The sequence below is a fragment of the Physcomitrium patens genome, chromosome 2, assembly GCF_059467195.1.
Source record: "Physcomitrium patens ecotype Gransden chromosome 2, ASM5946719v1, whole genome shotgun sequence".
Taxonomy (NCBI): domain Eukaryota; kingdom Viridiplantae; phylum Streptophyta; class Bryopsida; order Funariales; family Funariaceae; genus Physcomitrium; species Physcomitrium patens.
In genome coordinates this window covers 19,790,178-19,802,655 of record NC_143411.1, presented here as the reverse complement: position 1 = coordinate 19,802,655, position 12,478 = coordinate 19,790,178, and the positions used below count along the sequence as shown (strand labels likewise).

Here is a 12,478-nt window from a genome sequence, read left to right as displayed (position 1 = left end):
CAATATAAGAAAATCAAAGCTATAGAAATACTCACTTTAAATTTAACATAAATCATTACTACTAAATACTCACATTCAGTGAAACAAGAAACCAAATTGATCTAGTATGGAAAGTCACACAATTGAATAGAATAGTAACAACATTTTAACACCAACTTGAAGTCCAATTCAACATCTATGTGTAATGACAATGCTAAAGAAAAAACGGATCCTACATGGAATTCTTGGAGATCAACTCAAAGGCGAATCTTGAGCTCGTGTGAGGAAGAATCTAGTGGCTGTCAACACGGCGACGGCGATGGTGTGGGATCGTCGGCAATGTCTAGATCTGTGGGCGAGCGGGACCTGCAGGCGCGGCGACGGGTCGCACGCAGATCGACATGCGGGGTTGAAAGGGTCGGTGCGATACGATGCGATGCGATGCGGAAGGATTGGAATGAGTTTGGGAGTAGGTGAGCGATTTCACAGCCTTTCGAAGCAGTCCTGAATCTGCGGGGAATCGAAGCATCGACAAAATTGACAGGCGACGAACTGACCAGGCCATGCTGCGGATGGGCTACGATCGGTGCACGGTGGCGATGAACATACTCATCTCATTTTAGGCTGCGAGATCCGTGACTGCACCACACGGGAAAAAAAGTTGCGGATGGAAAAATAAGAAACCAATTCCTCGCCCGGTCCACTAGACAGGCGACGACTGGGTCCGGGAAATCCTCAAGCTCCGATTATTCCGTGACATTCGATCATGCGCTTCGTTCGCCGTGCCATCTCTTCAATTATCGTTGCCATGTTCCCCTTCCTACTACCGATCAGCACACATTCCCTTTCACTCCTTGGTTGTCTCAACTTTCCAAGTCCGCTGTACCTGCGCACGGGAGATGCTGCAGTGAGGTCGGTTGAAATTACTGGGTGACCGAGTGGCACAAAAACTGTTTGGGTGCCGTTCAGACCTGTTTTAATATCGGAAGACGCGTGGGGTTAAGTTTCTCAATACTTTCTATTTGTAGAAGAAACAACGACAATAATCAAGATAAATCATTGGGCTGTAGACTCCTGAACCGATATCTGTGGAGGAATCTTGGCTATTCGTGTTCTCTGCCGGCGCCACCATTGCATCAGTTGCTGAAAGCTTGACACACCAACTGACGTGTCAACTGGTGTGTCAAGATACGGGACTACACTTTTTTATTTCTGTTTGTTTGTCGAAATTCTCCATAATTCGGGAGCATCTTCGATTTTAGAGAGGAAACAGTTCGCTGTTTTTCAATCAGGCTCCTTTCAAGGTGCTTTCCAAGATTCTGCATAGTCGGTCCTGCCTCAGGCTGCTTCCTGAGGGTATGTTTTATCCTCCCCGGCCACAGACTCCCATGAAGACTTGTTCCAGCCATCTCGAACTGCATGATGTTATTATTCATTCGGGAAATATGCATAAAATCCATGTGTGACCCAGACAAGTTTCGAACAGGAGTTATGTCTTTGATTGCCAGGTTGCCAATGACGGAAGCTCTCAGGCAGGATGTAGTTTGTCAAACGAAGGTGTTGCTAAGGTGGTGGTAGTAGACGAAGAGCATTCAAAGCTGATAATTAGTGAATTGTGCTGTTCAATCTCCCTCAGCGGAAATTCTCCGTGCATGGTCACTTTGTGGTCGACTTGTGGTGAATCACTTCGAATTATACCTGTAAGAAGTATAAGTCCTCTTGGCAGTTACAATAGCCGCCGATCATATGACATGAGCCTGGATTGGAATGAAATGTATGCATTTCAGCTTTTTCGGTGTTCGGGCTTGTCTCGTCGACGTTATTAGATCTTTCCATTGGATTCGACCATTTCAAACTTTTCAGGAGAGAGAACTTCAGCTCCTGGCATGTGAGAGCAGGTCTTGATGCTGACAATCAACACGGTTCAAGCTGTGATCAAGATGGGTTGGAGTTCGCAGTTTTCGGATCGAAGAATGATAGGTAACCATGTAAGTGCAGCCAATTTCCAACTTTTTTCTAAATCAAAAGATTTTCATTTCTGGCTAGGGGAGCCCTTAGTAACTTTGTTCTGGGATTCTTGAATCTGGGCATGTTCTTCGCGCTCATTTGGTCGATTGGATGCCGTGTTTTAGGGTGCATGAAACTGTTGCAATCCTTGGAGGACCATCGTCGATGACCTAGTTTTGGGAGAGTTCGATAAGCTCCGTTGAGAAATGAGCACCTATCAAGAGGTATCTGCCATTGTGTAGATAATTGTGGCCATTGTGGCCATTGGAGGATCATGGGAAAGGTGGGAGACTTGACTGCGAGGGTTCTTCGAGCTGTGGGGCCGGTGAAGCAAAGCCATCTTCGCAAGGGCTCCACGCCAAGCATCTTCAGCCATGCGTACAGCAGTGGAATGTTGCCGGCTCTTGGATCCAACCAGAGCTCCAAAGATCTGATTTCGAAGAAATACGTGATTCATCCTTACAACAAAAAATACATGTACCATCATTCTTTTTGTCCCCACCATGAAGTTTTTCTCGATTTCTGCCCCCGACGAAAGAAATTCCTCCACTGGGGGAAATTCGTAGAAAGGAATGTTGGATCGAAAGTTCTTATCCTACTTGGGAGATGATTGCTCACCAAACAGTACATCAGAGAGTGTAGAATGTACTGTGGCTATGGAGTACTATGGTTGAGATTGTGGGATCCGTGAAAATGTGCAGCATTCTCAGCATCATGCCGTGATGCTAAGAATCTGCAACAGAGCGTGGGGTTGTTGCCATTGGGATATGCGGCCAGTTTCGCATTAAGGCTGTGGATTCTAAGCGTTGCAAGTGTGGACAGGTACTGGCAGGGAATTTTGATAATTCTGGTGTTCTACTCCTCATGGGTGGCTCCGTTCGAGTTTGGGTTTGTGCACAACCCTCGCGGCGCTCTGTTAGCGGTCGACAATGTCGTCAACTTTTTCTTCTTAATTGACATCGTTTTGACCTTCTTCGTCGCATATCGGGACAATTCAACATTCCTGATGGAATGCAGCTTGAGGAGGATTTCCTTCCGGTAGTATTCTTAGATCGTTGAGTCTCATCGTTTACGTACGTTTACCTTGTCTGCTTGGGTAGCAAGCTGTGCTTCTGTTTTGTTTGCTTTGTTTTCTCAAGTATTTACACTTCTCATTACCGCATTGCAATTTACAGGTATTTGAGAACATGGTTCATTCTGGATGTTTTGTCGACTGTTCCATTGGCCGCAGTGGTAGCGATATTTACTGGAAAATACTATACAGGATTTGCGTCCAGTTTGGTCAACTTGTTGCGCCTCTGGCGATTAAGGCGCGTTAGTGCCTTGTTTGCTAGGGTGGAGAAGAATGTGAAATTTAGTTACTTCTGGACTCGATGCTTCAAACTTTTCTTGGTATGTCAGCTGTGTTAACATTCCTGTCGTAATGATCCTTTATTCCTCGTTGTCAAGTCTTAAATCATATTCGGTTGCTCAATATCGATTCAGCTTCTGCATTTTGACGAGGAAATTTTTGCGACGCCACAGGTGACAGTGTTTGTTTGCCATTTTGCGGCCTGCTCGTTTTACCTGTTAGCTGCCCGGCATCCCAAAAGCAAAGAGGACGAGACGTGGCTGGGAGCCATGCTTCCGAATTTTGAAGAGGAATCACTGTGGGCGCGGTATGTGACGAGTGTTTACTGGTCCATGACCACACTGACAACTTTAGGATATGGCGATTTGCACCCCATCAACCGCAGTGAAATGATCTTCGCCAGCATTTACATGTTGTTGAACCTGGCGTTGACATCATATATCATCGGAAACATGACCAATCTCATCACTCGTCTTACCTCACGAACACGACACTATGTGAGCCTCTCTTCCTTCCCTGTGTTCTTTTTTATTTATTTATTTCCATCCCCGAGAGCTGCATGAAATTCTTCAATTAAGATTTCTTGCGGGTTATAGTGCATGGAACTCGGCTCGGTCAGGTTTTAATGATGTGATTGGGTTTGGGGCCAGCGTGACTCGGTGCAACATTTGGTGGAGTTCTCAACGAGGAACGGATTGCCACCAAAGCTTCACGAGAAAATCATCTCCCACTTGCAGGTCAAGTTCAAGACAGAGAACCTGCGGCACCAAGCGATCATAGCCACCCTTCCAAAGGCTATCCGCTCATCTGTTGCGCAGTTTCTGTTCTTCGACACCGTGGAGCAAGTCTACCTCTTCCAGGGCACTTCCTACAATTTTCGTGCCCAGCTGGTGCTTCTTCTCTGCTTTCTCTGTCTCTACGCTTTTTTGTGCTGGTGAACATGGAGGTCTGAGAGTGATCAAACAAGGACGTTTCTGTGCATCCATCTTATTACCAGATAATTATTTTCATTGGCTTTAAATCCAACGAAATTTCTCTGCATGGTATTGAACGAAGGTGTCAGAGATGAAGGTCGAGTTCTTCCCTCCTGGCGAAGAAATCATTCTGGTTGATGAGGCCCCCTCCGAGTTCTACATTGTTGTGAACGGTTCCGCGGTAAGTTGAATATTCCCTATCCACGACCATTCAGGTTGGAGAGATATTGTTTTTTGACAGATTGATAACTTCTCTTCGTTTTTCTCTTTTCCCCCTTCTGTTCATGGGCTGTTTTTCTTGATGTTACTTGTGATTTCATGAAACAAACAGAAGTTAACAACATGTGTGATTGACTGGTTTCAGAATGTGTTCATTCGAGGAGATCAGGGTGGGCCAGAGCAAGTATGTACTAAACCTTGTATGGTTTTTTTGATATAAATATTTTCTGTAGACGGTGGTCATGAAGCTCGTTTTTGTATTTTCTAAAACTTGACACGTTTGTGGCAGCTTTTAACGACGGTCTACGCAACCGACGTTATTGGGGAGATTGGTGTGATTTGTTATATGCCGCAACCTTTCACTATACGAAGTCAAAAATTGTCCCAGCTCTTGCGACTGGACCGTATTGTGTTCATGAACATCGTGCAACAATACAAGGAAGATGGTCAGAGGATTGTTGACAATCTCTTGCAGGTTCAATCTTCATTTCAAATCTTGGCTCATCTTATTTCTTTTCACAACGTCATAGGGATAGTCAATCTTTAAGCAAGGATTTGGTACGTTACGTTTCTAGTGGATGCACACCTCAAAACCGCCATCTGTCTTTTTGTGTGCAGCGGCTGCGGGAAGCAAATGACCCCCGATTCGAAGAGCTTTCGTCAGAGATTGAGACTCTCCTTGCTGAAGACAGCGAGATGTCAGAGCCAAGCCTATGTGCGGTAGCTGCCGGAGGCAACGTGGGGTTTCTACAGCAGCTGTTAAGCAAAGGTGCAGAGGTGGACAAACCAGATTATCACGGTCGAACAGCTCTGGTATGGCCTTCCGAACTCCACCCTGGTTACACCCTTACACCTCAGTGTTTCCCTTACTCATCCTACCCCACAAGTTTACAGATAACGGACTACATCCTTGAGTTGATCGCTTTAAATCGTATTACTTTCATGTCCAGTATCATTTCTCATCTCTTCGGGGAATGCGACTAGGTCATTGCAGCTTCAAAAGGTTACGAGGAGTGCGTAAAGCTCCTGCTAGAACACGGAGCTGACCCAAACAAGGCTGGTATATTCAGTCACATTTCATCTTTTTGTTACGGTACTAGTCATGATCATGTCTACCGCTTATATCATGTGTGGTTCCCTTTTTATTTGATATTTAAGTGCTATCTGCATGGATGTAGACGCGCATGGGAAAGTTCCTCTCCTCGAGGCCCTTATCGCTCGGGACACCAGCACTGTGAAGGTCTTGACAGAGAACGGGGCAACCTTGGGTAATGCGGACATGGGGATATACCTCGGGCAAGCTGTCCTCGACAGTAACAAAGACCTCATTGACGACTACTTAAAACATGGAGCTGACATAAATACGGTAAGCGAATCTGAAGGACACGCAGTCGGGCAAACCGCACTCCATGTTGCCGTTATAGATGGTAACATGGACATGGTTAAGTTTTTGGTATCCCGCGGAGCCGACGCCCACTTCAAGCCCGGTGATGAAGCCACCCTTTCAGCGTGCAAGCTAGCCGAGATTTGTCCAAACCACCCAGAAATGGTTTCTTTTCTGAAGGCACAACCGATCCGCCTCGAATCATACAGCTCCACTACTCCCAAAGATTCAACATCCAATGCCACCCAGAAGAAACTTTCCATGAAGGGAAGCTCCACTGTTGAATTCCAGGTACCTCATACCGTCTTCTTCATATTAGAATCTCCTCATGAATTTGTGATTTTTGGAACGAGGAACGGTGACTCTTCATTTTTCAAAATTTCCTTTTGAGTGTAGGTTGATGAAACAAGTCTGCCTGGTCCAAGTGGAGGAGCTCCCGGGGAACGAACAATACACTCATTGATGCGGAAGCAATCCGCCAGGGGCCGCCTAATGACTATGCGAAGCCAAAAAGCCTTAGACCGGAAACGAAGTGAAATTCAAAACCGAAAGCAAAACCTTCAAGGCTCGGGCATTCAACGGCTTGAAAAGCGAAACACTTTCTCGACTAATTCGTCAGCTGGCGCCGCCAAGGTGGTTCGTCTTCGCGTAATCCTTCATCCTTATCATCCTAGGAAAACGGGAGTGACGGGGGTTGGAAAGGTCATTTTGCTGCCTAAATCCATCGAAGCTCTGCTCAAAATTGCGAGTAAGGGATTCTTTTCTTTTCTCGTCATGTGCCAAACTTTCTCTTTCAGGTCTCTAGTTTAGAAACTAAGCTGATTTGTTGGAGGCATCTAAATTGCAGTCGAAAAATTCAATAATCGTCCTACGAAAGTGTTGAGTAAAGAGGGGGCAGAAATCAATGACATAGGTGCTATTCGGGATGACGACCACTTGTATGTCATTGACGATTCAGAAGATGTCGGGAGTGCTCCCCAAGGTGCATTTCCTCATTCTTTTGTTGTAAGTAAACCAGTTTTCGTGTTTTTGTTGCTATGGTTTCATGTTGTTGAGGAATGTACGGTCTAAATAAATTCTTTTGTCCAACAGGGATTGACACGGATGATCTCAGAGCAAGGTTGCAAGCAGTAGTTACAGCTTTATCTCAAGACAAACATCGAATTCAAAAAGACGATCAGGAGTAAGTGTAACTTTGAATAGATTAGGACCTGACTCAGGATATCACAAGATTACCAACAACTCCCACAGAAAGTGGTTTTAATTAACGATATCTGCGGCCGTATTCCTCCTTGAACGCATAAACATATAAGCCCACGAATTGTTATAATTATTTTCCATGATTCCAATGATCAATATCACAGTTATGACTCCGTTGCTCAAGCATCACATTTCTACACCAACTTGACGATTTGCAGATGATATTATTAATTGTACGGAGCACGGCAGAAAAAAAAACGTCCAGTCATTCCTATTCCTCAACAACTGAGGTGATCTTCACAAGATGGTGACAAAACAATCACTGCGATCTATATTTATTCTATGGCTTGTAGCGAAGTTTGAGCAGAATGAACTTCATGATAGGGTTTCTTTCGAAAGGAATTAGTGCAAACAAGTTGAAGCAGTCGAAAACGGAGGAAATTCTCAACATGACAATAAGAGCTCTACCACCACGCAGAACAAGAGTTGGTGCAGTCCATTCTGTTGAATAATCAAGCAATGGAGGTGGGGAAAGATGCAGGCTCTGCATCTTAGGATTCAGAATGGACATGGTGGTTGTAACTGTACAAAGAACTTCAAATGTATGACCTCATATTGAAAAAATGACAATATGCAACTAGTGCATTATTTCTCTTCAACAGTAAGGTATATATGTTCACATGATGTCATCGTGAACAATTACTTTCACCTTCATATGGAGTGGTAACTATCAATTAGAATCTTATCCTCGAATTACTATCATTAGCCTTCTACTATAGTAAGATAGGCAGTTTTAGGCAATTTTAGGTAACTTTTAGATTTACACTAACACCCCTCTTTATCTTGATAATTGGTCTAATTGGTCAAGATTATATATCTAAAGAGCAAACAACCTCAAGCCAATGTATTAATCTTTGTGTTTTGTATTATTTGAGACAATGGCAACTCAATTCTTCTATTAGAGGCATAGTAGTAGAAGATGTCAAAATTTAGATTACTTCATTTAATTTTGATTTTAGTTTTATGTTACTTTCTCTAGTTTTAGATTCTATTGTGAAGCATGTCTTGTGGCCAAAGTTGAACAATCTATCTTTTTCATTGTTATTGTGGCAATTGGAGTGTGTTAACAAGATTTGAATAGATTTTGTTGTTTCTACTCTTTAGTGGTAGGGCTTGGAATTTGTGAAACTAGATCACCTTGGGTATTTAGGAACTATTGTAGAAAATCAAGTAAGTCTAATTGATGGATTAAACAATGAGATTTCTTGTCTTTCTTTCCTTCTATGAGAACTTAATTAGTTTTTTCTACTTTTATTGCTCATGAGTATTCTTTGGGTGGATCTTCAAATTTGGAGTTCTTTACTTGCTTCAATTACAAGGGTCAATCTTTGTACTATGCCAAACCTTAGTGACCATACATGGTTGTAAGATTGCAAATATTTAGTTCTTCTCTAAATTTTTTGAACTTCCCTTGACCTACTGGCTTAGTCATTATATCAACAATTGATATATAAAATAATTCGACTATTTTAGTGAGGATATTTTTACAAATGAAATAATACGACACTTTAATGTATTTAGATCATGAATGATAGATGGAATTTTTAGCAAATTTGACTATATTTTGGTTATCACAAAAAATAGAAATTGGTTTGATTTTTCTTACTTCAATTCTTTGCAAAAGTGTCTTTAACCACATTGTCTCTTTGATGTCTTCTACAATTTCTTTTGTTTTCACATCTATAGATGATGTTGCTACTATTACTTGTTTTTTTGATGCCCAAGAAATAGATCTTTTAATTAATTTGAATACATATGATATAAGTGATTTTTTGTCATTGTCATTATTTTTCCAATCAATACCTATATATCTTTGAACTTTTGTATTCTATGTTTTTTGATATAAGATTCAAAAGTTCAATGTATCTTTTATGTATCTTAGTATATGTTTGACAACTTGAAGATATGCTTATTTCTATAAATGTATAAATCAATTCAAGAATCCTATAACATACATTAAATTTGGTCTATAATTTAACAAGTAGATCATTTTACAGACTAATTTTTAATAATATGTTATATTTATACGTGTTAATTCTTCTCCCTTCTTTAGTTTTAATCTTTTAAATGTTGGTATAAAAACTAAATTATTATCAAATATATCAAATTTAGTAAATATATTTTTTGCATAAGCTCAATGTATCAAGAAGAGATCCTTATTGGTGGATATAAACTCAACACTCAAATAGAACTAGAACTTGCTCAAGTTGGACATATTAAATTTTTCTATTAGTTGCATCTTTAGCCACCTAATTTGAAAAGTATTACTATTTATAAGAAGTAAGTTATTTAAATAGAAAATGAGAATTATAATACCATCATTGTTTTGTTGATAATACAAATTATAATCTGTTTTTGTATGATCGATGCTATGATTGAATAGAAATATATCAATTTTTTCAAACCACGCATAGGGAGATTGCTTCAATTCATATAGAGATTTTTGTAACAGGCATACTTTATAAATTATATGAGGTTGGACTAAGCTCTTTGACTAAACCATATCGATTGGTTCATGAAAATCGCCTTTGGAAAGGCAATTTTTACATTGAAATAAATCATCTCCTAATTTGTTTTAGTTGCCAATATGAGTATTATTTTGATCTTATTCTATTTAAAAATAAAGGCAAAAACTTCAAAATAGTTGATTCTTTCTTATTGTTAAAAACGACAAATTACTAATTGTACCTTGAGCTTTGTTGGCTTACCATTAAAACCAAGTTTTGTTTTAAAAATCCATCAAGTTGTTATAAGGTGTAATCTTGTAGAAAGATCTACTAACTTTCAAGTTTTGTTTTGAGTGATAGAAATTTTTTCAAGCTAAATAGTAGCTTGCCGTGTAATAGACTTCATTGCTTGAAAATAAGATGAAGGATTAGCAATTGTAATGGATTCCTCAATGAGACCAAAAAAAAAATCATATCTAACTAAGTTAAATTTGAAAGTATAGTTAATATATCCTATATAATTATCTTTGAGCCGATTGAATAATTGACACTCTTGTAGAAAAAATAAATGAGTGCATTGATTATAGATAAAATAAATTGATTCTTTTGGTGATAATGGCTTTGAGTGACTTTTTGTATTTGGTGGAACTAATGTATTGGCTGAATTATCATTTTTTTATTTGATGATACTATGCCTAATATTGAAGGACCTATTGGCTTTGAAGGAATCAATTGCTCAATAAAGGTGTTCCAAGTGATTCCTTGCCATAGCTATTGTTTTTTCAAACTTGATATTTTTAAAAATTATCAAATTATGACAATTTGGAACCTAACATTTATATTCTTTAGTTTTTTTAATTGTATCCAACTAGTATTAACTTGTATGATTGAATGAACCATAAACTTTTACATGATTGATTGATAGCTTGTTTCTTTTGAAATGTTGATAAGATGTCATGAAGTTTGGATTAGCAAGTGTTGGAGATTGGTTCATCAAAAAAACAACTATATTTATTGCATCACTCTAAAGAGATTTTGGAATTCTTCTATGAATTGCGATGGAGCAAGTTTTCTTGATTACTATGCAATTTATCTTCTCTACAACCTCATTTTAAGAAGGTAATTTGGTATTTGTGAGTTTTCTTTGGATTTTGTTGTTGGTGAAAAATGTGTCCATTATATCATTGAAAAAAATTCTTATATTATCAAAGCACAAATATTTGACCTTAATTATTGTTTATTTTTTAATAAGTCTAATAAATTTATTTATTTATTTTGGCACATCAAATTTCTTTCAAAGAAAGTGCATTCATACCATCATATGGTAATCATCTACAATGACCATAAAATATTCAAAACCATCTAGAGATGGTAATGGCATAGGCTTGGCTAAGTTGATATGTAAGAGTACAAGAATCTTTGTAGTTCTAGTAAAGCTTTTCAATAGAAATTGTTCCTTGCTTCTCAAATTGACATGATGGATAAAATTTTGTAATTACTAGGATATACAAAATTCTTGTAGTTAATCTTATTGAAAGCATGTATAAGCTTTGGTTTTTCAAGTATGCCATGTAATGGTGCCATGTCCAAGCTAAGTATTTTAAAGATGACATTGTGAGATTGATTTTAAAAGAGTTGTCTTTTGTAATCAATTAATATAATCTTTTTTTAAAATTTCTAATCTCTTTAGCTACTGGCTTCTATAAATTCTTCTAAAATAATATGCATTTGGAGGCATCAAAATAGATAGTGTATTTACAATAAATGAGTGGTCCAATATAAAATAATTTTTTTTATATTCTAAAGATACACAAAACTTTAAGTATTTTTTTTATTATGTTAATAGCTATTTAAAAGTTTATAATATCTCTTCCAATAATAGAATGTATATAGGTATTTATTATTTTAATAGTTCTTTTGAAAGTATTATCTAAACTAGCAAAGTTTGTTTTTTTTCCAAAAACATACACGGTAGCTCTTGTATTATAATACCATCTAGAATCTTCTTCTTTTATGTCAAGTACTATAAGAGTTACTTCAAACATAGTTCTTTCTTTTATTTTAGCAATATCAATGTATTAATTTGTTAGATCTTCATTATGGTACCAAGTTTGTTTCTTGTTCTCTACTATATGTGCTTGAGCCTTCTTTTGTTATAGCATAATTTGTGGTATGCTTCTAACTTGCAAATGTCAAAAAGATACTTGAGACATATTTGAATTCAATGATTCATTTCTGTACAATAATTGTAAGATCTAGTTTCTTATGTTTCAAAAAATTTGGATCTTGCCATCTGCTAAGTTATTCAAGTATGTTGCTTCATAGGTTGACTATTGTATTTGTTTACTTAAAAATATAGTACTTCTAGATTGAAAGCTGATTTAGATGATCTAACTTATCTTTTATTTTTTTTAAGCATTAAGTTGGCTTGAAGTTGATCTAAGGTAGGAAACTTTTTTTGTAGTGGTATAGTATTGCATAATATGATAATAACAATTAGATACAACTTTCATGATAATTTGAATTAGATCATCATCTAATAGTGTGAGTCCTATTGCTACTTGTTTTCCGTTGATATCATAGATTTCAATGAATTATTACTTAAATGACTTATTTTCATTTATAGTGATCTAAACTAATCTATTTTGAAGCTCAAATTCGCAACTATCAAAAGTAATCTTGAATATAAACTTGAGAGTATTCCACATCTATTGAAGATGATTAAAAGTTGTAAGTTTTTCTAAAACTCCTAACTTAATTGACACATTCAAGATATATAATAATTGTCTTTTCTTATCATTTAATTATGGATCTTCTATCATATTATCTTTAGAGGAGTTAGTCTTTGTGTTGTCAA

At 38.1% G+C, this 12,478-nt stretch overlaps 2 protein-coding genes across 3 annotated transcripts; both read left to right on the top strand.

The window, feature by feature from the left end:
- Positions 1 to 745: 745 nt before the first annotated feature.
- LOC149989780 (uncharacterized) lies at positions 746 to 2,244 on the top strand. Its single transcript, XM_090248444.1, has 4 exons — positions 746 to 891; positions 1,451 to 1,679; positions 1,878 to 1,967; positions 2,112 to 2,244. The coding sequence occupies exons 1-4, from the start codon at positions 746 to 748 to the stop codon at positions 2,118 to 2,120; spliced, it is 474 nt and encodes a 157-aa protein (XP_090104570.1). The 3' UTR covers positions 2,121 to 2,244.
- LOC112295589 (potassium channel AKT1) lies at positions 2,118 to 8,071 on the top strand. Of its 2 annotated transcripts, XM_024547383.3 has the most exons (15): positions 2,118 to 2,463; positions 2,809 to 3,024; positions 3,162 to 3,378; positions 3,511 to 3,834; positions 3,988 to 4,227; positions 4,394 to 4,492; positions 4,676 to 4,714; positions 4,820 to 5,005; positions 5,149 to 5,343; positions 5,515 to 5,590; positions 5,709 to 6,205; positions 6,311 to 6,662; positions 6,762 to 6,896; positions 7,007 to 7,097; positions 7,333 to 8,071. In XM_024547383.3, the coding sequence occupies exons 1-15, from the start codon at positions 2,261 to 2,263 to the stop codon at positions 7,334 to 7,336; spliced, it is 2,874 nt and encodes a 957-aa protein (XP_024403151.1). In that variant the 5' UTR covers positions 2,118 to 2,260; the 3' UTR covers positions 7,337 to 8,071. The 2 variants fall into 2 exon arrangements, with proteins under 2 accessions (XP_024403151.1, XP_073385910.1); XM_073529809.2 differs by lacking the exon at positions 7,333 to 8,071 and having other exon boundaries at positions 7,007 to 7,300.
- Positions 8,072 to 12,478: the final 4,407 nt, after the last annotated feature.

What these genes read in the sequence shown, in the direction of transcription:
- LOC149989780 (XM_090248444.1), top strand. Translation starts at nt 746, where the DNA reads ATGCGCTTCGTTCGCCGTGCCATCTCTTCAATTATCGTTGCCATGTTC. An exon ending in ACGGGAGATGCTGCAGTGAG is followed by an intron (nt 892 to 1,450) that starts GTCGGTTGAAAT and finishes TGTGTGACCCAG; the next exon opens with ACAAGTTTCGAACAGGAGTT. An exon ending in AATCACTTCGAATTATACCT is followed by an intron (nt 1,680 to 1,877) that starts GTAAGAAGTATA and finishes ATGTGAGAGCAG; the next exon opens with GTCTTGATGCTGACAATCAA.
- LOC112295589 (XM_024547383.3), top strand. Translation starts at nt 2,261, where the DNA reads ATGGGAAAGGTGGGAGACTTGACTGCGAGGGTTCTTCGAGCTGTGGGG. An exon ending in TTGAGGAGGATTTCCTTCCG is followed by an intron (nt 3,025 to 3,161) that starts GTAGTATTCTTA and finishes TGCAATTTACAG; the next exon opens with GTATTTGAGAACATGGTTCA. An exon ending in AGCTGACCCAAACAAGGCTG is followed by an intron (nt 5,591 to 5,708) that starts GTATATTCAGTC and finishes GCATGGATGTAG; the next exon opens with ACGCGCATGGGAAAGTTCCT.